This window comes from Syngnathoides biaculeatus, chromosome 5 (genome assembly GCF_019802595.1).
Source record: "Syngnathoides biaculeatus isolate LvHL_M chromosome 5, ASM1980259v1, whole genome shotgun sequence".
NCBI classification, from domain to species: Eukaryota; Metazoa; Chordata; class Actinopteri; order Syngnathiformes; family Syngnathidae; genus Syngnathoides; species Syngnathoides biaculeatus.
Genome location: NC_084644.1, coordinates 19,969,736 through 19,997,249, shown reverse-complemented (window position 1 = coordinate 19,997,249; position 27,514 = coordinate 19,969,736). Strand labels below are relative to the sequence as shown.

The 27,514-nt window shown below is 40.3% G+C and overlaps 1 protein-coding gene across 6 annotated transcripts; it reads left to right on the top strand.

Annotated features, from left to right (window-relative positions):
- Positions 1 to 24: 24 nt before the first annotated feature.
- Positions 25 to 27,095, top strand: fbxl4 (F-box and leucine-rich repeat protein 4). Of its 6 annotated transcripts, none has more exons than XM_061819395.1 (10): positions 26 to 295; positions 1,250 to 1,325; positions 1,444 to 1,887; positions 11,319 to 11,646; positions 13,177 to 13,421; positions 13,632 to 13,845; positions 15,987 to 16,058; positions 20,130 to 20,254; positions 20,387 to 20,574; positions 21,317 to 27,095. In XM_061819395.1, exons 3-10 carry the CDS (start codon positions 1,586 to 1,588, stop codon positions 21,478 to 21,480), a joined length of 1,638 nt encoding a protein of 545 aa, XP_061675379.1. In that variant the 5' UTR covers positions 26 to 295; positions 1,250 to 1,325; positions 1,444 to 1,585; the 3' UTR covers positions 21,481 to 27,095. The 6 variants fall into 6 exon arrangements, with proteins under 6 accessions (XP_061675375.1, XP_061675374.1, XP_061675373.1 ...); XM_061819394.1 differs by having other exon boundaries at positions 26 to 381; XM_061819393.1 differs by having other exon boundaries at positions 26 to 539.
- The last annotated feature ends 419 nt before the right edge of the window (positions 27,096 to 27,514 follow it).

Sequence of the window (27,514 nt, the reverse complement as noted above, 5' to 3'; positions counted from 1 at the left end):
TACAACCCCCAAGATGCTTTTCTTTAAGTGGCCGGATGTTGGTTTGTTTTGCCAAACTCGCTGTTTTCATCGATAACATGTAGCTTCCTAGGTTGCACGTTATTCGTGATATTCATCCATTTATGTTTAACTGAAGAGCAAATAATGTAATCTGCTACGAATGGTGACCTATTCCAATATTTTTTTCGAATAGAGACCTTCAAATTCCCCCCTCTTTCCTCATAAGTGCGTTTTATTAGTTCGTCTACGGATCAAATATGAACGTTTCTATCCGCAGTCAGTTTTATACACCAAGGTATTGTTTGAAGTCAATGAAGTTATACTGTAGTTCTTAGTGCCTGGCGTGTATGCAGGGTCCCAGGTTATGGAAGGCGTCACAAGGTAACGTCAGGAATGAGACTGGTTGGGGATATTTCTTTGAGAATGAAAATAGGATTATTCCCCCATCATGAATGCATATATCCACTACATTTACATTAATTCTTCCATGTGTGTTTCGTTCTGAGTGGTTGTTGGCCAATAGCACCATGTTCTGAAAGGTGAGCTAACGAGGCTAGCTAGCAAACACTGGCTAGCTAACATCAGCTGTTTTAACACACATGCTCCTTATGTTTGTTGCTTCACAGATCAACATTTTATTTTACCGACACCCTCTAAGAGCTTTCACGTGATTACCTTTATACATTGTTATTCGGTACACTGATATGTCGATAAAACTGCTAAGGATAACGATGGTTTGTGCTTAGGAACACTAAACCTAATCATACTAAACTGCAGTTTTTTTTTTAAAAAAAAAGTATATATTACAAGTAATGTTCTCATCTTTGCATTTTCTTTGCTCTTTGGTCTTAGTTTATCTGACCTACACTAAAAGTGACAGTGACATTTGTAGTACCTTTAGTTTGTTACAAGTTATATTAATGTCCAACAACATACATATGCATTATATTATATTGGGCACTTGAACTCTCTGTTACTCAGTGTGTGTCCCGCGCCCTTCAGTAATCTTTACGAGTTACAGTTAGTAATGCAATAACACGATCTTAAAGATTTACATCTTGCTATTGCTACATGTGCAGCAGTCAGAGCTAGAAAGAACTGCTTAGCATCTATACATAACCGTCCCTATTCGTTACGCAATTAGATCAGCAAAAGCTCCTTTGATTTTGAAAACAATATATATAACATTTAGCCAAACAGGAAATACAGTGTTTGCTCTTCTCATGAATGTGTGTTTCTTAACCTACAGGTCATGCATGCAGCCTGGCCTCTAACCTGCAATTTTTTTACTTTTACAAAAAGGCTACAGCGCCATTGTCCTACTAGTAGGTGCAGGCTCTTCATCTAGCCTACATTTTTCCCTACTGCCTCCAACACCTGAGAGTTCCCTATGTTAACTCTGTTGAGTATGTTTTACTATATCTGTCTGCGGCGACGCTCCAGGAGTGGAACTCGTGGTGAGGCATTGACAAGTCGGCGAGCAGTGGAGTCTGGCCAACGGGCAATATTGCCTGTCAGTGTGGAGGTGGAGCAGTACACGAAGGAAGTTTTGGACTTTAGCTCTCATTATGGCAGTGAGAATAGTATGTCCTACACTATGTGGAACCTGGCTGGTGTACCTAATGTCTACCCCAGCTCTGGGGATTTTACACAGACTGCTGTGTTCAGAACTTATGGAACATGGTGGGAACAATGTGCCAGCGCTCCACCATGCTTCCGGCGCACCCCGAAAGGTTTCTACAGTCAGGATTATATTGAGCTGGGCTTTGAAGAGCCTGTTTACCCTACAGCTGTGGAGGTGCTTGAGACTTACTATCCAGGAGCCATTGTACAGATTCTAGCCTGCTCGCATAACCCCTTTTCCCAAAATTCACCCACGGATGTCAGGTGAGCCAACCATCTGGTTTTTAAAATTATAAACAGACACAATGTAATTGTATAAATGTACATATGAACATGCTAAAGTATGATTGAATTCTTGAAATTGTGGTGATTGCCTCAAAATAGTGAAATGAATACACGTGCCTAAATCCTCACGCATTTTATCTGGATGCAAATGCAGTGTTATTCCACGAGTGCGGTATCTCTCACACTAATGGTAAAGCAAAGCTTTATGTAATAATTATGAAACAGTTACTGTATTTTTCATGCCCCCTTGATTACATTCATCCATACATCCATTTTCTTAGCCACCTATCCTCACAAGAATCACAGGGAATGCTGGAGTTAATCTCAGCTGTCAACGGGCAGGAGGCGGGATACACCCTGAATTTGTAGCCAGCCAGTCGCAGGGCACATCGAGACAAACAGTCGCACTCACAATCACACCTAAGGGCTATTTAGAGTGTCTAATTAATGTTGCATGTTTTTGGGATGTGAGAGGAAACAGAGTGCTCGGAGAAAATCCACTTCAGGCACGGGAAGAACATGCAAACTCAACACAGGCGGGTCTGGGATTGAACCCGGGACCTGAGAACTGTTAGGTCAACTGATTGCACTGTTCTGCCTTCTTAATTACATTGCTGTAAAAAAAGTATTGGCGCTTTATTAAATTCTTCTTTTTGCATGGTTTCCTCACTTTATTGTTTAAAATGACCATCCATCCATCCATCCATCAATTTTCTTCCACTAAATTGAGGCTGGGTTGCGGGGCCAGTAGCTTTAACAAGGAGGCACCCTGCCCAGGCACTTTATCCAGCTTTGATGAGATTGTTGAGCTTTTTGGAAGGGTTAGTCTCATTACATCTGTTGGAAATGTAGTATAACATTTGAGAAAAACCATCATACCAAGTAAAAAATGGTGTTGGTAATGTGATGGTCTTGGGCTGATTGGCTTTTTCAGGACTGGAGGGATCCTTACGTGTTCCCAGGCCAGCCAAGAGACGTAATTACTCCAGCATGTCCTGGGTTGTCTCAGGGCTCTCCCCCTGGGGGTGGGGTGCGTATCCAAATTAGATACCCCAGCCACCTCATCTGGCTCCTTTCAATGCGGAAGAGCAGCTGCTCTATTTTAAGCCCCTCCCAGATTACCAAACTACTCATCCTATCTCTCAGGGAGAACCTGAACACCCTGGGGGGGAAACTCATTTTGGCCTCTTGTATCCGGGATCTTGTATTTTAGGTCACGACCCACAGCTTGTGGCCATAGTTGAAGGTAGGAACATAACTCAACCGGTAATTTAGAGGGTCACCTTTTGTCTTAGCGCTTTTTTTATGATGTAAGAGTAGGAGGTGATGATTCTCATCCTAGCTGCTTCACACCTGCAAACTGCTCCAGTGAGAGTTTTAGACCACAGCTTAATGAACCCAACAGAACCAAATCATCTACAAAAAGTAGAAATGCAATACTGAGGCCACCAAACGGACACCCTCTATGCCTCGGTTGCGCCTAGAAATTCAGTTCATAAAAATTATAAACAGAATTGGTGACAAAGGGCAGCCTTGGCGCAGTCCAACCCTCATCGGAAACAGGTCCAATTTACTGCCGGCAATGCGGACCAAACTGGTCATCCAGGGATTGAACAGCCCCTATCAGAGCACTCGTTATGCTGTACTCCTGAAGCACCCCACACAGGACTCACCGAGGGACATGGTCAAAGGCCTTCTCCAAGTCCACAAAACACCTTTAGACTGGTTGGACGAAGTCCCAAGAAGCCTTGAGGACCCTACCGTTGTTGTGGAGTTGTTCAACTGTTCCATGGCCAGGACGAAAACGACAGTGCTCCTCCTGAATCTGAGATTCTACTTCCTGATGGACCCTCCTCTCCAGCACCCCTGAATAGACCTTACCAGGAAGGCTGAGGAGTCTGATCCCCCTATAGTTGGAACCCACCCTCCGGCCCCCTTTCTTATAAAAAGGACCACAATCCCAGGGGCGCTGTCCCTGATCTCCATGCAATGATGCAGAGGCATGTAGCCAGGACAGCCCACCGAGGCGCTTAAAAAGCTCAACCTCAACCCTATAGATAGTAGAGCCTGCCTCAGAGAATCCAGACACAGCTTCCTCATGGGAAGGCGTGTTGGTGGAATTGAGGAGGTCTTCGAAGTATTCTCCACACCGACTCACAACGTCCCTAGCCGAGGTCAGCAGTTTCCCATCCCCACTATCCACAGTGTTGATGGTGCACTGCTTCCCCTTCCTGAGATGCCAGATGGTGAATCGAGAATTTCTTCAAAGCCATGTGGAAGTCTTTCTCCATAACCTCATCGGACTTCTCCCATGTCGGAATTTTTGCTTCAGTGACCACTAAAGCTGCATTCTGTATGGCCAGCTGGTACCCATCATCTTCCTCACGAGTCAACAGGACAGAAATGCCCGATAGGACTCCTTCTTCAGCTTGACAGAATCCCTCACCGTTAGTGTCCACCGACAAGTAGGGGGATTGCTGCCAGGATGGTGCCCAACCACCTTATGGCCATACCTCTGGTCGGCCGCTTCAGCAATGGAGGCGTGGAACTTGGTCCACTCAGACTCAACGTCCCCCCACCGCCCATCTCAGAACACGTGCAAAGTTTTCTGAGGTTGGAGTTGAAACTCTTTCTGACGAGATTCTACCAGACATTCCAAAGACCCCCACAATACTCTTGGGGATGTTACGTCAGACTCGCATCTTCCCCCACCATCGAAGCCAACTCACCACCAGGTGGTGATCAATTGACAGCTCTGTCCCTCTTCACCTGGGTGTCCAAGACATGTGGTTGCACGTTTGACACAAAAATAAAGTTGATCATGGAACTGCGACCGAGAGTGTCCCGGTGCCTTGTGCAGGTGTGGAAACCCTTATGCTTGATCATGGTGTTGGTTATGGAGGCCTCATAGTTAAGTGGTTAGAGCACTGGTTTGGTAAACCAGGGGTTGTATCCCACTGGGGCCTCCACTCCCTGAGAAGGGTTGCGTCAGGAAGGGCATCCGGTGTAAAAATTGTGCCAAACATATGTATGCGTTCATCTGAGTTGATACGCTGTGGCGACCCCGAAAGGGACAAGCCGAAAGAAACACACAATGGTGTTGGTTATGGACAATCCGTGAGGAAGTCTTTTAGCACAACATTGCTTGGGTTTTGATTAGGATGTGGCTGTTCCTCCCCATAACGCCCTTTCAGATCATTGCCCATATATCATTGAAGTCCCTTAGCAGAATGATGGAGTTCCCAGGCACAGTGTTCTCTAGCACCTCCTCTAAGGACTCTACAAAGGGTGAGTACTCTGAACTGCTGTTTGGTGCATAGGCACAAACAACAGTCAGGACTCTTCCCCCGACCTGAAGCCGAAGAGAGGCTACCCTCTCGTCCACTGGGCTGAACTCATACGTACAGGCGCCGAGCTAGGGGGCAATAAGTAGACCCACACCTGCTTGACACCTCTCATGGTGAGCTACTCCAGAGTGGAACAGAGTCCAACCCCTCTCAAGAGGACTCGACTTGACACATACAGGCCTTCACTCTAGATATGTTCTTCAGAGGGTAAAAGGCACTTTTGTGATTGATTTGATATAACAGTTGAAACTCGGGTCAGAAGCTATTAGAACCCCAAGGTTTCAGACTTGGTATTTGCTGTTTTTTTAACATTCTGAGTCCAGGCATTTACTAAAAGCAATCCTTTTTTTTCTTTATTGCCAAAAACTATTTTTTGTTGGAGTTTAGTTGAAGAAAATTTTGGCTCATCCAGTTATTTGCTTTAGACAGTGACACAACACCTCACTTGAACTGTAGTCATCTGGGGACACTGATAAATATAACTATATGTCATCTGTTTAGCTATGGTAGTCAAAATTAAAGTTTTGAAAATTTTGACCCAAAGGAAGCTTATACAGGTTTTAAAATATCAGACAAATGTAAATATTTGTCAAATATAACACAAGTGAACTTAAAATAATGACAACATGGGCGGCACAGTGGACAACTAGTTAGCACAACTGCCTCATCTGGGGTTCAAATCTAGGCCTAACCTGCGTCAGTTTGAAAAATGGATGGATGGATGAATTTAAAATGCTGTTTTTAAACCGCTTTCATTGATTAAGGAAAAAAAAATATTCAATGTTACCAGGCCCTGTGTGAAAATATAATTGCCCCATAGTTAAATCATGAATTAAATGTGGCTAATTACAATTTTTGGTTAATTTTCACTAATCACACCCACACTCAAGACATCAGTTCTACAAAATTTGACCTGACAAAATCAAGTCAGAGAAAAGATCTAAAATAAAGAACCATATGACACGATCCAAAGAAATTCCATAGAAGTTGAGAAATAAAGTAATTGACATCAGTCTGGAAAGAGTTACAGAGGACATTTCTAAACTGTAAGATTCCAGTGAACCATAAGGGGAGTCATTCACCTCACAAGGGGAAAAACAAAAACAAAACAAAAACATAGAATATTGAACATTCCCAGGAGTGGCTGACCTAGAAAAATTACACCAAGAGAACAGGAATGACTCATCCAAAAAGCCACAAAGGAACTCAGGACAACTTCTAAAGAACTGCAGGCCTCCCTTGCTTCAGGTAAGGTCAGTGTTCATGACACACTAATAAAGAAGAGACTGGTAAAAAATAGCATCCATGGCAGAGTTCCAAAGAGAACGGAAAGGCTTGTCTAATTCTCCCCCCCCCCCAAAAAAAACATCCATCCATCCATTTTCTGAGCCACTTATCCTCACGAGTGTCGCAGGATTGCTGGAGCCAATCCTAGCTCTCATTGGGCAGGAAGTAGAGTACACCCTGTATTGGTTCCAGCAAATTGCAGGCCACATGGAGACAGACAACAGTTGCACTCATAATCACACCTATGGGCAATTTAGAGTCTCCAATTAATGTATGTTTGGGATGTGGGAAAAAACCAGTGTCCAGATAAAACCCACACAGACACGGGGAAAACATGCAAATGACACACAGGCGGGCCGGGATTTGAACCGCGGTCCTCAGAACTGTGATACCAATGCTCTACAGCTGCGCCACTTTGCCCAAAAAACAAACAAACAAATGAAGAACATCTTAATGATTCCCAAGACTTTTAAGAGAACATTAAATGGACTGATGAGATTGTTGAGCTTTTTGGAAGGTGTTTGTCTCATTACATCTGGTGCAAATGTAGCATAACATTTGAGAAAAAGCATCATACTAATGTTCAGCCATCAGTTTGTGACCACAAACTGAAGCGCATTTTGGTTCTGCACCAGGATAACAATTCAATGCAGCCCTATGGCGGCACAAACCAGTGCAATCTGTAGGCCGGTCCCAAGCCCGGATAAATGCAGAGGGTTGCGTCAGGAAGGGCATCCGGCGTAAAAACTGTGCCAAACAAATATGAGCGTTCATCTAAAGAATCCCATACCGGATCGGTCGTGGCCCGGGTTAACAACGCCCGCCCCTGGCACTGCTAACCTGCAGGGCGTAGGTGGAAATTCAGCTACTGTGGGTTGAAGACAAATAAGAGGAGGAAACTGGATCCATTGTCAGAAGAAAAAGAGGACTGCACAGAGCCTACAACTGAGTGTAGGGACTTTGAATGTTGGGACTATGACAGGAAAAGCTCAGGAGTTGGTTGACATGATGATTAGGAGAAAGGTTGATATACTGTGCATCCAAGAGAGCAGGTGGAAAGGTAGTAAGGCTAGAAGTTTAGGAGTAGGGTTTAAATTATTCTACCATGAAGTAGATGGGAAGAGAAATGGAGTAGGGGTTATTTTAAAGGAAGAGCTGGCTAAGAATGTCTTGGAGGTGAAAAGAGTATCAGATGGAGTGATGAGACTAAAATTTGAAATTGAGAGTGTTATGCATAATGTGGTAAGCGGCTATGCCCCACAGGTAGGATGTGACCTAGAGTTGAAAGAGAAATTCTGGAAGGAACTAGATGAAGTAGTTCTGACCATCCCAGACAGCGAGAGAGTTGTGATTGGTGCAGATTGTAATGGACATATTGGAAAAGGAAACAGCCGCGATGAAGAAGTGATGGGTAAGTATGGCATCCAGGAAAGGAACTTTGAGGGACAGATGGTGGTGGACTTTGCAAAAAGGATGAAGATGGCTGTAGTGAACACTTATTTCCAGAAGAGGGAGGAACATATAGTGACCTACAAGAGCGGAGGTAGAAGCACGCAGGTGGATTATATTTTGTGCAGATGATGTAATCTGAAGGAGATTACTGACTGTAAAGTAGTGGTAGGGGAGAGTGTAGCTCGACAGCATAGGATGGTGATGTGTAGGATGACTCTGGTAGCGGATAGGAAGATTAAGAAGACAAAGGTAGAGCAGAGAACCATGTGGTGGAAGCTGAGAAAGGAAGAATGTTGTGCGGGCTTTTGGAAAGAGGTGAGACAGGCTCTCGATGGACAGCAGAAGCTCCCGGAAGACTGGACTACAACAGCCAAGGTAATCAGAGAGACGGGCAGGAGAGTACTTGGTGTGTCTCCTGGTAGGAAAGGGGAGAAGGAGACTTGGTGGTGGAACCCCAAAATACAGGGAGTCATACAAGGAAAAAGATTAGCGAAGAAGAAGTGGGACACTGAGAGGACTGAGGAGAGGCGAAAGGAGTACATTGAGATGCGACGTAGGCCAAAGGTAGAAGAGGCAAAGGCTAAACAAAAGACATATTAAGACATGTACACCAGGTTGGACATGAAAGAAGGAGAAAAGGATCTCCACAGGTTGGCCAGACAGAGGGATAGAGATGGGAAGGATGTGCAGCAGGTAAGGGTGGTTAAGGATAGAGATGGAAATGTGTTGACTGGTGCCAGTAGTGTGCTAAATAGATGAAAAGAATACTTTGAGAAGTTGATGAATGAAGAAAATGAGAGAGAAGGAAGAGTTGAAGAGGCAAGTGTGATGGACCAGGAAGTGGCAATGATTAGTAAAAGGGAAGTCAGAAAGGCACTACAAAGGATGAAAAATGGAAAGGCAGGTGGTCCTGATGACATACCGGTGGAGGTATGGAAGCAATTTGGAGACATGGCTGTGGAGTTTTTGAACAACTTATTCAACAGAACACTAGCGGGCGAAAGGATGCCTGAAGAATGGAGGAAAAGTGTTCTAGTTCCCATTTTTAAGAACAAAGGCGATGTTCAGAACTGTGGAAATTATAGAGGAATAAAGTTGATGAGCCACACAATGAAGTGTTGGGAAAGAGTAGTGGAGGCTAGACTCAGGACAGAAGTAAGTATCTGCGAGGAACAGTATGGTTTCATGCCTAGAAAGAGTACCACAGATGCATTATTTGCCTTCAGGATGCTAGTGGAAAAGTACAGAGAAGGTCAGAAGGAGCTACATTGTGTCTTTGTTTGTTTGGATGTTTTGGAGACAAGATTCGAGAGAGCAGACTTCGATGGTTTGGACATGTTCAGAGGCAAGAGAGTGAGTATATTGGTGGAAGGGTCCTGACGATGGAGCTGCCAGGCAAAAGAGCGACAGGAAGACCAAAGAGAAGGTTTATGGATGTGGTGAGGGAAGACATGAGGGCAGTTGGGAAGATGCAGGAAATAGGCTAAGATGGAAAAAGATGACACGCTGCGGCGACGCCCAATGGGACAAGCCGAAAGGAAAAGAGGAAGAAGAAGACCAGGATAACAATTCAGAACCAAACCATCACGTCAACTTTGGCTTGACCTAGTCAAAGTCCAGACTTGAATCTGATTAAAATGCAGAGGCTTGACTCTAAAAAGGCTGTTCATGCTTTGATTTTACCTAAATTCAAAGAATTCTGCAAGTAAGAGTGGGTCAATATATCTACAGAGATGTGAATACTCATTGGCAGTTCAAGAAAAGGCTTGACTTCAATTGTTGCTGCTGATATTAAGTTTAGGAGGGTATTACTTTTTCACACAGGGACAGGTTACTTTTGTTTTTTCTCCCCTTAATAATTGAAATCAGAATTAAAAAAAAAACTGGATTTTAAGTTAACCTGGGTTATATTGGTCTGAGATTTAATAATTATCATTAATTCTGAAACTAAACATGAGCTTTTAAATACTGTTGTTATGCTCCAGTATTAACCCCATAACCCTCCATAGAAAGGATGGTTTAAATAAATATATTTTTTATTCACAAAATATAAAAGAAATATTCCTCTTTGAGAAAATGCCCCTTTCATCAAAATCAATACATTTTGCCCAAACCTTTGAAAGGTCTGACAATTTAACATGGATAAAGCAACAAAAGTACTCCGTGTATTAATGTAAAACAAAAATACTCTGATCAAACATTAATTTGAATAAAGGCTGCTGCTTTTATACAGAATATGCTTCTGTCCCTGAAAATGCTAACCCAAAACCTACCTACAGTACAGTATATAGCACTGCAGGTACATGCCAGCTGTGTGCTTGGTTCTCGTACAAAGATTTGCAAGGAAAGGTAGCTCTTTAACAACATTCACTTTTACTGTACATGTTGTATTGCCACACTACACATTATAAACCTGTTTTTTTTTTCAGTTTTAGAGATGTATTTTCTGGCTACATCAACCAGCCATGGGAAGTTGATTTCTTGGTGCTTCCACCTTTGAAGTGGGCAACATGTTTGGCAAAGCTTTTTCTTTTTTGTTGTTGTAAAGATTCACAATAGAATCAGTGACATAGGCACCCTTGATGGAGTTCCACTGTCACTGCAAACAAATCTGATTTGCTGGCAGTGTAATGGGCCAAACTCCCAACACCGTTTGCATTGGGACTTGGATGAGCCCTATTAAGGGTACCTGATACTCCTGGAGTATCTACCTCTTGCAGCACTCCCCAATGGACACAATCAAATGCATTTTCCAAGTCCATAAAGGTCAAGTAGACCAGCTGAGTAAACTCCCATGCACCCTCCAAGACCCCGCTGAGGGTGTAAGAGTTGATTAATTTTTCCACTGCCGGGTCTAAAACCACACTGCTCCTCCTGTACCAAAGGGTTTAACGTCCTGATGGAGCCTTTTCTCCAGAACCCCTGACTAGAACTTAGCAGGAAGGCTGAGGAGTATGCGATCCTCCTTGGGTATAACAAGATGAAGGTGTTATCCATCACCGAAGGTCATTGGCTATCATTGCTCGAGGCGTGGACATTTTGGAACTGCAATTTATGATGAAAAATGTAAGCAAATCTCATGGTATATAATCTCAATAAGGTGGAAACTGACGCACAGCAGAATTTCAAGACCGTAGATGCTAAAAGTTATAATATTATGAAACTACGGAATCACATAAATGATATACAAATCAAATATTATTGGGATATTTTAGGCAAGAAAAATATGTAGTACTCATGAGTTTTAAATCGTGAGACGTCACAATCATCAAATTGAATACATGGTGAATTGAATATTCATCCTTTTTAATTTCTCTCATGCAGATGGGAGGTGTTGTGGTCAGGAGAGCCCACTAAGGTGCTGGCACCACAGGCTCGCCAGTTTTCACCGAACATCAAGCACATCAGTTTTCCCACCAACCTACTACGCCTGGAAGTCAACAGCTCTCTTCTGGATTACTATACTGAACTGGATGCCGTAATCCTACGCGGTGTGAAAGAGAGGCCCCTGCTTGCGCTATACAAAATGCCTGTCATCGACATCATTGACCTGAGTGACAGCGAGGAGGACCTGTCTGATTTGGGAGGTCCTTTCAGACAGGGTCCAGATCGCAGGACAGGAAACGGCTACTTTGACAAACTACCCTATGAGGTGAATGATGGTGGACTCTAATGAAGGAAAATGTTCCATTAGTTTTAATGCTGGCTGTTATATGGCTGTTGCTAATGTGAGATTGAAGGAGCTGTTTTCTCATACAGAGCAAAAATGAAAAGATGAATAACACAACCTGTATAAGGTAAACAAGTTGAGCTCCCTGAAGATAATTGGAATTTGCCCAACATTTGGCAGTAGTGATAGCAAAGGTTTGATTTCATGACGCATGTGGTACAGTCAAGGCCTCCAGTCCCAGATGTAACAAGGAACCACACATTATTATGGATTCTCTACGACACTTGTTGGCAAGGTGTTTTTTTTTTCCTGAAAGCCATCGATGAGCCATCTGTACACATTTGTTTGTGTGGATTGCTAAATTGCTCTATTTGTTTCATCTGGTCATAAAATATTGTTTATAATGTTTGATTTTGTATCAAACGTTATCTGTAAAAAAAACAAAAAATCTTGGTTCCCTTGAATCCTTTTCTTCAGGAGATATTCCACATTTAGTATTACATAATAAGAATAATGTTGAGCAGGACTGTGCCGAAAATCTGGAGGGACTGGCGTGTTCCGTAAAACAAACAAATAATACACTAATAACTGTACCGCTTCCTGCCTTATCTTTGGTTCAATTATAAGATATGACATCCCTATATCGGTCATCAGTCATTTTGATTAGAACAAAAGTTGTATTATTACATGCATAGTATAAAGTTTGATTTTTTTGAGAACTGTTTCTTAAGGCAATGAATGCATCTTTTCCAGGTTAAAAGTAATATGAGTTAAAATGTATTTTGCAAGTTAATTTGCTAAAATGACTTTCTTCCCTTGTTCAATTTCAACTTATGAATCATAATATTATGACTTTGTCTTTTAAAAGTGTTCTCGTAAGTAGATTAGATGAATTTATTATTGTAATGGTGACTTTTTAGATTCCAATTGCAATTAAGGGTCCACATGCTAGGTATTTCAAATTGCTTTTAGTACGATAAGGAGCTACTTGAAAATATTCCTTTATTGTTAGGGGTTCGTCGATCCAAAAAGTCTGAGAACTCTTTTACTGGCACTTATTGAGAAGAAACCATTTTAGGATTCACAGTAGCAGATTTATGGGCTGACTTGGTCACACCCTTGGACAGAATGCTCTTAGGATCATAACAGTGTTAAAAATTCTCTCCTAAGGCAAAACCTTGTGGAGTAGCGCTCTTTATCTTTTTCTATGCAGAGTCATACAATGACAATAAAGGCTGTTGATTTGATTTGAACTATAGGAGTTGTGAGAAATGACATTCACACATGGTAATTTTGGATTTCAATCACTGCTCTGGGCTATTTATAGAGGCAGAGTATACACTATATGATCCATGGAATTAATGTAACTCAGCCCTTTCCACCGGGGCATTTTTACCTACTGTTGTTTATCCGAAGTTGGCACAGCAGTGTGTTCAACTTTGGTTGATAATTATTTAGTTTTGTTGTCTTCCTCCTCAACATTTTACCTCTTCTCTGATCCTCCATCTGTAGCTCATTCAGTTGATACTGAGCCACCTGACCTTGCCAGACCTGTGCCGTCTGGCCCAGAGCTGTAAGATGCTGCACCAGCACTGTTGTGACCCACTACAGTACACCCAGCTGAGTTTGCAGCCCTACTGGGCCAGACTGAATGACACCTCCTTGGGACACCTGCAGAGCCGCTGCACACACTTACAGAGGCTTAACCTTTCTTGGACTGGCAACCGTGGAGCTCTCACCCTGAATAGCTTCAGCAGGTTAGCCTGTCAGGACGAGTTCTCAAGTATAGAAACGGCCTTGAAGAACTAGAAAAGTTTAGAAAGAAAGCTTACGTGTTCAACTGTCTTTTAAATTGCATGGTACTTTCAATTTCTGATCATTCTTAACCATGGTGAACATTAACTAACTGGTCATAGAGCACCTATGCACATTTGTTTAATCTATCCTTATTTCTCCTTTGTCCACAGTTTCATGAAGGTCTGTGGACTCAGTCTAGTGCGTCTGGAACTTTCTTGCTGCCATTTCCTGAATGAGGCCTGTTTGGAGATCCTCGGCCAGACTTGTCCAGGACTGCAGGAGCTAAATCTGGCCTCCTGCGACCGCCTTCCCCCACAGGCCTTCACACACATTTCCAAACTTACATGCCTCCGCAGACTGGTGCTCTATCGTACCAAGATTGAGGTAGGTTGGATCAGCACAGTCCAAAGATCTTTTGAGGTACACACTTACTGTACAGTATATCTTTGTTGTTTGTGACCCAGAAGAACTATGCTATAACTAGGAAAACTGCTTTAGGTTGCATAATTCCCTCATAATAATGCGCATTGACTCTTTATTATGTGGTATTTTTTTTGTTATAACATATGAACTCAGAGACCTGGGACCTTTGGTTTCAAGTATTTTTATTTTCAATCCAACCCACAAAACGGAAACATGTGCAATTTTTGATATTTCCACTTTAGCCTACATCTGCTTCCTCCTTCACCGTTCATGGTGCGTGCACTGTGGGCGCCACGCAGTAGTGGGCATCAAAATTGTTATAATCAGCCAGACCAGACTCCAGTTCTGTAGCTCTTCAATGAGAGTTGAAATCCGGGCTGACTTTTAACTTATTTTAACTCAAATTTCTACCTTTGTCGAGCAGAAACCAACAACTATATCTGTATCAGAGCGGACTTGGTGCATGACAGTTAAATATTGCAATAAACCCAAATTTTAAAGACTCCTAATGTTGTGTTGTTTCGTTCGCAAACATTTTGTTCTAGAGGACAAATCTTTTCAGTAAATTAAATGAATTGAATTCATTTATCATGTAATTCCTTCTTTGAGCTCTGCCGCTATTAGCCAGCCCGGTAGGAAGGGAAGCGTTCTGTCCAGTCCTGATGTGTCAATTGCAACATGCAGCTGTTGTGGCGGAGAAGACGTCATCAATTTTCAAAATAAAACACATTGATGCTCAAATTGTAATACAACACAAATTATATAAATTGGTCATTCTTTCTTTGCGCTCCAGTAACTAATACATCATGGCTGGGTATCAGTTCGTGGACCGGTGGGTGGGGACCACTGGCATGTAGCATTGTTTTCAAGTCATTCGTGTCCACATGAAACACCACATGTGGACTAATAGACTTGTGACAATTCGTTTAAACTGCAGTTAATGTTAATATCATTCTTCTTTCAACAATGACAGCAGCAGAATAAGAGCACATCTTCCATGTCAGACATAATGCAATTGTATTAACGCTTCAAATATGTTCATTCTATCTAATTGATTGTTGTGACAATCTCATGAACATCCTTTACTCATTCTCATTGCAAAACCTCAAGTTCATCTACACAATAGCGAATTAAATATTCAAGTCAAATTCAGTCCTGTGTTTTTCAAAACTGTATTTGTGATCCAAGAAATTTAAATCTGGAAAAAAAAACAAATATATTTTCGGCTAACATTTTTTAAAAAACAACAACACAAACAAAAGGTAAGCAGTGATTTTCGTTTTCTTATATTCAGATCCCAATTTAAGATTCGAACCACTTCTTGTCTTTACTAGCCAACTAGTTAAAATTCATATTTATTTGTTTTTAGTGTGTATTTATACGATGTCACATGTCTCAGAATAAGCACCACTGAGTTTAAAAATAAGCACTCAATTATTGCTGATCATTGGTGGATTTGAAGACATATTACAGTGCTCATGTTCAGGGTGGTCTGGAAGGTAAAACTTCTTACTCAGGTGTCAGAACTTGAATGTTTTTTTTTTTTCTTTGTCATGTTTTAATACCGAAACGTTGTAGACACAAGTTGAGTCACTCCAGTGGATCAACACATGCATTTTCCTGCTGGTTATTTACAGCGAGACAGAATGAGTAGTGTGTTTGTTGTCAGGTTGTCATGATGTTGTCACTCAATACATAAATATCTTGTTCACTGAAGAGAAGATGCCAGAGGCAGAAGGAAGCACGTCTATGCAGACTGACACTTTCTCATTGCTAATACCTGTGCCAGCATAAAAACCCAATCTTTTCTCCTATACAGTTGATGCACTGTTTACTGACATTACTCAGCTGTAATTTATCATCCTTGTTGCACTTTCATCAAAGTATATCTGTTGTTCATTTTCATCGTTTAAATGTCTTTGCTAACAAGTTCAAGTCCATGCCATTTGTGGGAACAAAATAAGTTTAACGGCAGTCAGAATGGAAATATATTTTACGAAATTGTGACATCTAGAGGAGATGTCCAAATTGAAACATCTGTGTGTGCTCAGTTTATATAAAACTCACATTCTTCTTGTTTTTCCTTTTTTTTGTCTTTGTAGCAAACAGCTATTCTTAGCATCCTGACCTTCTGCATTGAGTTGAAACACCTGAACCTCGGGAGCTGTGTCAGGGTGAGAGTAAACACAAATAGATTGGAATAATGCTTGATTGGTTGTGCAATGGGGAAATTCTGGAATCTTATTATAGGAAGCACCTCTTCCATAATAAATGAGACGTTAACATATGGTTGATGTAAAGGAGCTCTTAATTTAATACTGCATTTAGACGGAAAGACGGACATGGCCTCTTGACCAAAATCCACTGGGATAGCCTCCAGCTCACCTGTGAAACTCAACAGGATAAACTGGATTATAAAGAAATGGATGGATGACTGTATTTTGTTGAGGGAAATGCTCCAAAACATACAACAGTAGGAAAAAGCAGGTCCCAAGGTGGTCAACCATTGAGAAACACTGTTCTCGTTCATGCTTTTCATAAAAAATGGCAGGCTACACTTTTATTTGCGTGGATGAAAAAATGATGATCCACTTATAAATGCATACAAAATCTTCTTAGTTTGTGCACAAGTTGAGCCTATACGCAAAGTCACAGAATCATGACACGTCCGTACACGCCAATTTTCTTCGCATCACTGTGCGTATGCTAAAGGAGGAGGTTGTGTCTTAATGGTCCATATTTTACTAACAAGTTGGTTTTGGGTTTTTTTCCCAACAAAATGAAACTGACAGTCATTTCCAATAATATTTTGGAGCAATTGGTAAATAACTAGGTGGCAGTGTGAATGGTTAGAGTGTCAGCGTCACAGTTCTGACAACTGGGGTTCAAATCCCGACCCTGCCTGTGTGGTGTTTGCATGTTCTCCCCATGCCTGCATTGGTTTTCACCGGCCACTCCGGTTTCCTCCCACATCCAATAAATATGCATTAAATGGAGACTCTAAATTGCCCTTAAGTGTGATCGTGAGTGTGTATGTGCTTGCATAACTTTCCATGCAGCTCCTATTCCTGCAGTTTAAACGCTGCAGGACACCATGTGCATTCCTGCCCTTACGGCTTATTCTTTCTCTTTCCTTCGTCCTCTCTGCTACTTTCTTGTGGCCAAGTCATGGCTTTTGTTACTCTACATATTGCCATTACTTCAATGATTAGCATGTACAGTTGGGGTCAACCTGCCATTAGGCTTCTCATGTGTGGTCCGACGAGCTCCCTTGAAAGCTCATTGAAAGAGGCATCGGTGCAGGTGTAGGTGCCAGCCATTCGGTCTATGGTGTCTACACCTCCTTTTGTGTGGTTGTAGAATGCGATGACAGTTCTTATTCAGGTTTTTCTTTGTGGTGTCTTCATCCACCAGTTGGCTGTGATTAATTATGTTCAGTGACACAACACCGTTTCCTTTCTTTCTGACATGGCGGACCATGAATGAGTGGGGTGCCATTGAAACCATCCAGTGTGCTTTGAACTCAGAAGTAATTGTTGTGTGTAAGTGGTGGTACTCTGATTTTTATTTATACACTGCCAAATCACAACAAAAGTTGTCTCTAGGCACTATACACTTAGAGCAGGTCTAAAACCACACTCCTCACTCAACATCTGAAGCTGTGTGCATGTTCAACAAAATATAACTGGTGGGAATTTAATATATTAGTCATGATTAATTCATTCCAAATAAAACATCACACACAGTTTGCTTTCCAAAGAAATGCAGAACATTTGTCTGTCAATGCACAATATCCTGATACACCAATTACATTGGCACAGATGTCAAAGCTTGGCAAATCATATCTCCATGCTGCTAATGGCTAACACAATTGAGGAATTGGAAGAAGAACTCTTGGGGACAAATTATACAAAAAAAAAAATGCTTGATTGAAACCACAATAAAAGCTTGGTTTTGTGCAGATTACGCACAGTTTGCGTACCATTGAAGCACTTCAACCCTCTGGTATCATCAGCATGTCAGAGCGAGCGCAGAAACAGCTAAAGCAGCAGTCACGGTATAAGTTCTAAAGACTTCTTATACTAGTGCAGGCAGCGACCGTGTTGATTTCACTGCAGCCATCCCGTACAGAGTTTGCCTTTATACTTGAGCGGAACCCACGCTCATAGTTTTGAAAGGTTTTGTAGATCAATAACTTTTTTCCCGGATTGTCTACTGCAGATTTGTGATTCATTTTCAATAGTTTTACCTGCTCCCCACCGCCTCTCCCACACGATGGCGGTCTCTGATGATGACTCAACGTACTGTGAAATTTAGGAATGATTTCACAAAGGACTTATCCCTACATGAATCTACACACAACTAAAGGGACTCAAGATGACCACTGTGCTTGACCCACCTTTTAAGGATTTTAAATGTCACGCAGGGGGAGACCCCCGAGGGGTTTTGACGAGCCTTGAAGCCCTGCTGCAGGAACAGTGTAACAATACCACCACACAAGGCCTAGAAAAGGAAAATTGCTTCTCTCTCACTTTAGTTTCTACAGTCTACAAATCCTATGAAATCATTTTGTCTGAGAATTTACAAAAAAATGCATCAAAACTAATTGAGAGAAGCTTCAATATCCAACAAGACAAACAACAACACAACAATGGACTTCATCAGGGGGAAAGTGGAAGGTTTGAGACTGGCCAAATCAATCAGTGGACCTTAACCCAATAGAGAATGCATTTTACCTCGTGAATGTCTTGCTAACTTTTGGTGGGTGCAGCGTTGTTTTTGCATAAAATAACCTTGGTGAAATTTTGAAAAAAAAGGTTCATCCTTGGTCTTAGTATCCATACTGTATATTTAATGTATAAATGTATAGGCTACCCTTGGGTCAAATTCTTCAGACCCTCAATTTTGACAATCACAGCTATGCAGATGACACACAATTGTATTTAACATGGTGAAGCAGCATTTAGCTATTATGCTGCACACAAATGGAATAAATAAAAAAAAAAAATAAATAAATAAAACTATTCTTTTTCTTATGCTTTTAAGCGTATTTGCACTTTTCACTTGTTTCTTGGACTGTACACTGTTTCAGTTGTATTTATTTTCATTTTTATCATTTTTTTATGTTTTAAATGTTTTATCTCTTTGTATTGAAATTATTTTAATCATGGAAAGCACAGTGAGTTACCATGTGGATGAAATACGCAATAGAAATAAATTTTCTCTGCTTTGTAATTGTAAGCTCTAGCCACAGTGCAGTTGTACTGTATGAAGAAGACAAGATGTCACATATTAGTGCCCAAATCTAATTGCGCAAATTACAAATTTTACTGACAATTCATTTAGTGATGCTGCTGGTTTCTTTGCAGCCTCACTGACCAGTTTTGTTTTCCCTTCAGTTTGTAAATTTCAGAGAGATGCCAAGTTCTTTGATATCACTGCTTTGCCATTTTGTTTCCACACATGTTGGAGATGGATGCCCAGTCAAATACCTCCTAAATTATTTTTAACTTTGTTGATAACTTTGTGTTTTTGATTTACTTTGTGGACCATTGTTTGTTGCTGTTCACTTTTGTAAAATATATGTCACTGTGGCAAATGTTTTCCATCATCTGATTTTTTTTTTTTTTTTTTGTTGAGGTAAATTTTTTATCTTAATCAGTGTCAGGCTGTTGTATATTTTGTAACTATTTAACTTGTTTGTATCTGGCAGTGCTTTCTGAATTATTTATATCAGTATCACACTTGCACACCTGCATTGTTTTGTATGTTTTTAAGAAATAAAATGCAAGGATTTCCATTCATTTTCCAAAATTGGATTTCGAGCCAACCATCAATTTTCTTTAACGGTTATCCTCTCTTGGGTTCTGGGTATGCCAGAACCTTTCCCAGGTGACAAGGTGAAAGGCATGGCACATCCTGAACTTGTCACTAGTCATCTGGAGGGAATATACTAGACAAAGAACCATGAAAGGGAGACAGTTTGGGACTGAGATTAGGTCTCCTGATGAGACTAGGTCATAAAATTTTGATGGTAGATGCTCTAAGTTTGTTCAGTGTCATCCATCCATTTTCTACACTGCTTAGCGTAGCTTAAGGGTTGTGGGTGTACACCCTGAACTGCTCGCTTATCAATCTCAAAAACATATATTGTTCAGTTTCATGTCAACGCAATTTATTTGGTCACCAAATCTCTTGGTTAATAGTTCCACTGCAAATGCCTAACTCTGACGTATTGTCAACAGATTGAAGACTATGACGTTGTGGCCAGTATGCTTGCTACTCGATGCCGCTCACTATGTTCACTGGACATCTGGCGCTGCAGAAACCTGACAGATCGTGGCCTGAATGAGCTTGTCTCTGGCTGCAGGTAAGGCAAATCCAGCTGTGACGGCCGACAACACTTCAAAGCTCACCTCACTTTGCAGGACTCCTTGATGGAGAGACGTTTGAAGCCAACTCAGTTTTACATCTATCTGTTGTTTGATCTCCAACTACTCAGAATGTTAGAGGAGCTGGACTTGGGCTGGTGTCCCACACTGCAGAGCAGCACTGGATGTTTCCAGCATCTGGCCCGCAGTTTACCACATTTACGCAAGCTCTTCCTCACTGCCAACCGCACAGTCCGTGACTCGGACATTGAGGAGTTGGCTTCCGGCTGTCCCTTACTACAACATCTGGACATACTGGGTAATTAATTTCGTTATACGTTACAGAAGAGACATCCTGTGTCATGTCAATGGTGGCAGCAACATTGTCACAAAAGTCATTCAATCAACACTTGAGTAGGAACCTGCAATGGTCGAGAAACTTTGACTAGTAGTTTTAGTTGCTGTTATTTAACTCTGATGAAATGCAAGGCATATGCCTGCATTGTTTTTGTGTGGTGTCCATACTCACAACGCAAGTCAGACTCTCACTCACAACTCAAGTTAGACTCTCAGTCATTGATTCTCTCCAGTCATGCATGTCCATTAGAAGCCAATTGTGCATTTGGCTATTTATTGGTAGCATATGGAATATTTTACTAATAAGATCACCAAAACTATAAAAGGAGAGATGTCCCTTTGTGACTCAATGCATTTTGACCTGCACTGTGTATGGTGATACTGTACCTTGAAAACATCAACATACAAGCAAATAGTGGAACCTCTGAGGTCAAACATTATCTTTTCCAAGATGCAGGTCGACCGGCAGGTTCTTCAAACTTTTATAAGTGCATTGCTAATTGGAAATAACTAAAGTGGAGATAATTAGTTCCAGAATCAATCATTGAAAATCATAATGATTGCAGTTGTATAAGTGAATAAAATACTTGGCAATAATCACCGGGATGGAGTCACTACTAAAGTAGCATCCATTGCTAAAAGCTATTCTAATGACATAATCTACTGAGTAGATTGACATTCATATTCATGTTGTGACATGTCAGGTACACGGCTTGTGAGTGCTGCCTCGTTGAAGAAGCTCCTCCAGTCATGCCCACAACTGCTCCTCCTGGATGTCTCATTCTGCTCGCAGATCGACACAAGGATAGCCCAAGAGCTATCGAGCCTCTTCCCCAGTGTAGCCATCAAAAGGAGTTTCACACACTGACCTCAGCATAGTCTCATTTCTCTCTGCACCGGAGTGGTAGGAGGAGACAAAAGGGTGTGCATCAGAAGATGGAGCAATGCTTCTGTGTATTCTATTAGTGGTCAGTAAATATGGCAGTCAAACTGACGATACAGTGGAACAGAAAGAAACAACCACAGGGCTAAAATGTGAGACACAATTACTGATGGACACTGGAGTGAAGCATGTTCATCTTGGTAGAATATGAAATACCACTTTTGAATAGGCTGTATGACTTTGACTTACAAAAAGAGGTTCACCAGAACATCACTCAAGGCAAATGAAACCAATTGTGAAACTCAATCTTGGTTGCCAACTGCTGGGAAGGTAGCAAAAGGACTTTATGTGTAATGACATCCATCTTGTATGATAAATGATCAGAGCTTTGGTCAGTGCCTTCTCAGAATGACCATTAAACCAGCACTATTATGTGCAAGTATGATAGACATCACACCATTTTGATGGGAAGATCTGGCCACTTTGTTTCAGTTATCAAAAATCACAGAAGATACTACTGCAGTGGATATGAAAAGACAGAGCTGTTCAAATGCCAGGTTTTTTGGTATGAAAAAATTAGACCAATATAAATCATTCCAAAATATTTTTTTCCTTTAAAAGGATTGCAGGAGTACCATAAGTTCTTATGTATAATATGCTCTTTAGTATAATGTGCACCCCCATAATTGACTCTCAAAATCAGGAAAATCCTTCTTCCTATGTTTCTTGGAAACGTATGACTTTCTATCCATGGCTGTATATATATGCAATAAATATTAGTGGCGGTCCTCTCCTAAATAATGTTTTCTAATTAAGTCCAGTCAGTATTGTATCAATACTAAGGTATGCTTGTTCTTCGGCTAGTATAGATTAGTGTGGCGCACCGGGGTGTTTAGTTTTACCATTGTGGTCTTGTGGAGATGTTTTCCATTTTGATTTCTTTTCTTCTTGATCACAAGCACATTAGCTAGTTTGCCCACTGTACTGAACGCTCGAGAAGTTATGTGCTCAGATAGCACATTAACTCCTGGTGTGGAAAAAAAAAAAAAAAAGGTGCACAGGGCAAATAAACATATAAACTCTACCAACAGTCACATTTTTACAGCAATTTATGATACTAGGGGACTAACTGACTTAAAACAGCATTTTAACAACGTACAATGGTGCTCCGCACACTCAGACATCGGTTAGCAAGCCGCCGTGTTTTTTATATTGGGGTCATTGTTGACGTGATCGTGGTGGATTGCTTTCAGATGATTTCAAAATGTGCCTGGTGCCATTCTTTAGTTGTTAAAATGCTGTTTTTAAGTCATTTATTCGGTTATTCCATAAATATTTTTAATAATGGGAATGCTAATCAAGATTGTGTGATTCTCCCTCTGCAGCTTTTCTTGTCTTAACTATTTTTTATTAATACAGTAATCCATACGTTACTAGTAATTCTTTAATAGTTCAGTCAAAACTAGGGCGCATCACAACCTCAGTGCTCACACACAATAAAGGAGTGGCTAAATTAACATTTTATATGCGAACCAAAATGATGTAAACCTATAAGTTACATTTAAAAGTCATACTTATATGCACTTATTCCTCATTTCACTTTGAAGGAATGTTATTTTACTATACCTATGTATAATGCACAATTGACTTAAAGATTTATTTTTTTTAGCGGTGGGGGAAGTGCGTTACATGGCAAAAATTACAGTCAACTCACAATGCCTTTTTTTTATAAACTATACATTGTATGTGCCTCCACCAATCCAATCAAAGTATTCTGTTTAATATTGCATTTGTGGAGTAAGAATTCAACAGAATAATTTATCAATTTCTCAGGTGGCTGCCATTTTAGACATCACCCTCGACCGGCCATCAAAATTAATGTCACAATTACCTTCGAAAACACTGCTTACGGTACGAGATCAAATCCGGAAAACAGGCAAGCGCCTTTCTTATCCTAACCTGAAGAAAAATGTTCTAATTAACATCAACTGGCAGCGCACACAGGTCTCATTTGGTTGCGTGACGTAGGGCCGTTGTAACGTTCATTTCGGTTGCCAGCAAAGGATGATATGGGCCAAAATGGCAGCTCACTTAAATTGATTAGTAGTCAGTTTAATTCTTATTCATGTCAGGAAATATGAACCAGAAAAACATTTTTTTGATCATGGTGGCATATACAACTGGGAGTACGACTAACGTGTATTTTAGTAATGGATTATCTGTCGATTTTTTTTTTTTTTTTTTGATTAACCAATGACTCAGAATTTCTAAAAAAGACAAAACCAACTCAACATACAAAATAAACTGAATATGGTTTCCAATTGGGATTTTTCCCAAAACTTCTAATTCCGAAAATGCACAAGCATAAATTCAACATGATTCAGTTGCCAGTTTGCTCTGTCAAATATAAAAAAAATGTGCAAAACGTTAATAATCAGTGGGACACAACTTGATGTTATTGGTTTTTTCTTGATTTGAGGCAAAGTTTCTCTATACCTCCATTTTTCTAGCAAAGCGCAAATGTTCTATACTAAGTACAGACTGCTATTTGGAACTATTCATAATCCGGCCCAATTTGAATAAGACTCCAAATTCCAGCTACAGAAAAACAGCTCGAACCCATGATGCTATCAATACCATGCGTCACTGTTGTTCTTTTGGTGAGGAAAACTGCCCTGTTTGCGCACACCACAACCCTCGTGAGGATAAGCGGAACGGAAAATGTACGGATGAAGTTCCCACTTAAGTTTCAGTGAGTTATTCGAGCACATTTTCCCTTCGTGGATTTGTCAATGTTGTTTTTGCCAACTGTGGCCATGCTTAAATTCTTTTCTTTGTAAAATAGGGCTTCTCTCTTGCCAATCCACCCCTTAACCCGATATAGCGTAGGAAGAACATTGTCACGTGTACTAAAGAGCCAGTACTTTTCAGAAATTCCTGAAGCTCTTTCTATGTTGCATGTTGGCCTCCGTGAGCAATTTTATTTTTTCTCCTTTTTCCAGCAATTTTGGAGGGATGTCCAGTTCTTCCTAGTCTCACTTTCGTGCCATATTTTCTCCACTCGATGATATGTGTCTTTACAGTGTTACCTGGTATATTTAATACCTTGTAAATTCTTTTTCTACCCTTCTCCTCCCTGATACTTTTGAAAAGTGAAATTCTTCTAATGTTGCGGAAGCTTTTGGTGGACCATTTCTTGTGCTGTAAACAATGGTGGCAACCACATTGTCAGGAAAACCTTGGTAAAAACATTTGAACTTAATTTTGGGTTAATCAGTGATACTTGAAATTGTGGCAGGCATTTGCTGACTTCCACTGAACATAATGCTGCCATTGGGCAGAGTCCTTGGATCTGCAAGACAATCCCTTTTATGAAACCAAAGCAACAGCATGTTTGTTGGAGTTTGTTGTTCATCAAAGGAGAACAAGCCATTTTGTCGATAATTTGACACAGACCCATGTGGGGATAGAGTGGGAATATAGATTTAGAAAAAATTTGGACATATGAGGTTCGACCTGATGCCATCAATGACTTGGATGTGATTAGGTGTTAATTCTTAAAACAGCCAATTGTCTAATCATAGAAGGGTGTGGACACTTGAGCAACCACAAAAACTCAGTTGTTTGTTTTTGCTTCCCCACTCTTTGCAATTACGTTCTGAAGGTTGTAGGTCAATGATGTATGTTTTAAAATTATGAAAAAAATTTATTTCACAAAAACATGGCTTTTTGACAGGGTGTGTAGACTTTTATGTCCACTGTATATATGTATTCAAGTTTCTTTATTCTGCATTTTACTTAGGACTGTGGTCACTTAAACTATAAATGCCTATTCATCATATACTGTTGGCACGAAGATCTCCTCCTTCAGAATTTCAGCTTTTAAAAGAAAAAAAAAATGGAAATTGAACTATGACATCATTCAAGCAACACCAGAAGTATTTTTCAAATTACAGACCAGCAATTAAAGAAAATCGCAAATTGATGACCCTAAATGAGTCAACCTTGTGTTAAAGGAAGTCTATGCGTCAGTGGCCAATAAATTAAAAACATTGAATAGCTGGCACAGCTTTAGTATTTTATTTGCATACAATTTCATTTTAAATGAAACAGCGAACAAATAGCATTGATTGTCTGCTGCCAACAGTACAGATCTAAATGATTACAAACAGAAATGTAGAGGAATTAGTGCCAACAAATATTTGTTTTCCACTCATACAAAAATCCTTTCTTTTCAGACTGACTGATCCACTCTATAATTTAAAAAGGTAGCGGAACATCACTTAAATATGAGCCCACCTATTCATCTGCTTTGATTGTGTGGCTGCACTTTTCCAACGACACTTAAACGCAGCATCAGTCAAAACAGGGTGATTATTAAAGTAACTAGAACCAATTTTCCTCTTAAGATGACAGAAGCGTTTTCTGTTGCCCTCTCTACGATCTGAGCCACCAGTCACTGCTGTTTGTACGTTTAGTTGCTTGGCAACCAAAGAGAAGTTACACTTTACAGATTTGAACCTAAAATGAGACTGCGTGAATACTGTTTTGACCACTATTTGTTGTGAATCTCAGGGGTTCATCTTGTTTTGCTTTTTGTACTGCCTTTGCTACATTACAACAAGCAATGAGCTTTGTTTATAATTTATCTTTTATTCAAACTGTAATTTTGCAGATTGTCTATTAACTATATCTTGGAACTTTTAGAATGGTGTCATCAAATCCCTATTCATGAATTCCAAGATATTTCATGTTTGCAATGTATACAATTTTCTCTCAGCATCAACTTGTTGGCCGTTGTTGGTCTCCTATACGAAATTGACAGAATTGAAAGTCCTGTTTAGTTTTGCGTTAAAGTCACTTGCACAGCTGCCACACTTAAAGATAAATAATGGGGTGTGGGGGGGCACCTCCACTACAAAAGTGATTCAAGAGTAGAGGCTGTGTCCCTGATACCAAAGTATTTTTTGCATTGTGCATAACATGTTGGTACTAAATGAGTTGAATTCTGTATATTTGTGCCTTATATTCTGTCTTGAATATTGTGTGACGTGTTTTAGTTTTTGTTTGATGAGTTGTATCACCACCAAAGTCATATGGAGGTACAACTCAACTTGTTTAATTGCCACCTCCCATATAGCAACCATTTCACTTTTATCCACAATACTGTATTTCTCTTTTTTTTTTTCATTTGGGATTTTTTTTTAGCTCCACAATTTCTGTATTATCTGCTGAAATACTAATTTTGTGGAACACAGGGCTTTGTGTTTTGTGATATTATATATGAGTAGTGATTTAAAAGACCCAAGTGATGGTGCAGGACACAAATTCTATTTCAAATAAGAGTGTACAGATACAGCAAATTGAGATTAAGGATGTCAGTGATACCATCATAAGTATCCAAGTATAATAATTTGGTTATTGTTAGTAAACATGCAACTCTTCATCACATTAAAAACATCAACATGAACGTTTCTAAATTTAAACAAAGTGTTATTGCAGGTTACATGCACATAGTGGACTGGATTTCCTGGTTGATACACACCAACTTAGACCAGTCAATCATTGGCTATGCTTGATATTAAAAATAATAGTGTATATCCCATTGCAATTATGGGTTTTATTTAAACAATAATTTTTAAAACGTGAGCTATACTTTTTTAAATCTCACGCAAGCATTTTTTTTCCGTTTTTCAGGTTGAGTTTCCAGTGGATTGACACTCGTGCATTAGCTTATCCTTATTTTGGCCTTTTATCGTGCTATACATTTGTTTATGTCCTCTTAAATCTATATTCAAAGTATGCCCTTTGTCTATCTGTGTATCATAAATCTAATGTGTAAGTATAAAATAATAATGTGTATATCGCAACTACAGTACGTATTGGGAGCATAATTGAAGTTACTCCATTCTGTTTGAAATGTAAAATTCGTGTCATATCGCAGCACTTCACGTAACCTTTTCTGAAACCAAGAACCGCATGAGTAACATATAATGTGAAAATTTGAATTTTAACAATT

Excerpts from the sequence above, each read along its gene's own strand:
- fbxl4 (XM_061819391.1), top strand. The coding sequence starts at position 1,391 with ATGTTAACTCTGTTGAGTATGTTTTACTATATCTGTCTGCGGCGACGC. Across the intron at positions 13,422-13,631 it reads ACCCTGAATAGCTTCAGCAG|TTTCATGAAGGTCTGTGGAC; the intron begins GTTAGCCTGTCA and ends CTTTGTCCACAG. Across the intron at positions 13,846-15,986 it reads TCTATCGTACCAAGATTGAG|CAAACAGCTATTCTTAGCAT; the intron begins GTAGGTTGGATC and ends TTGTCTTTGTAG.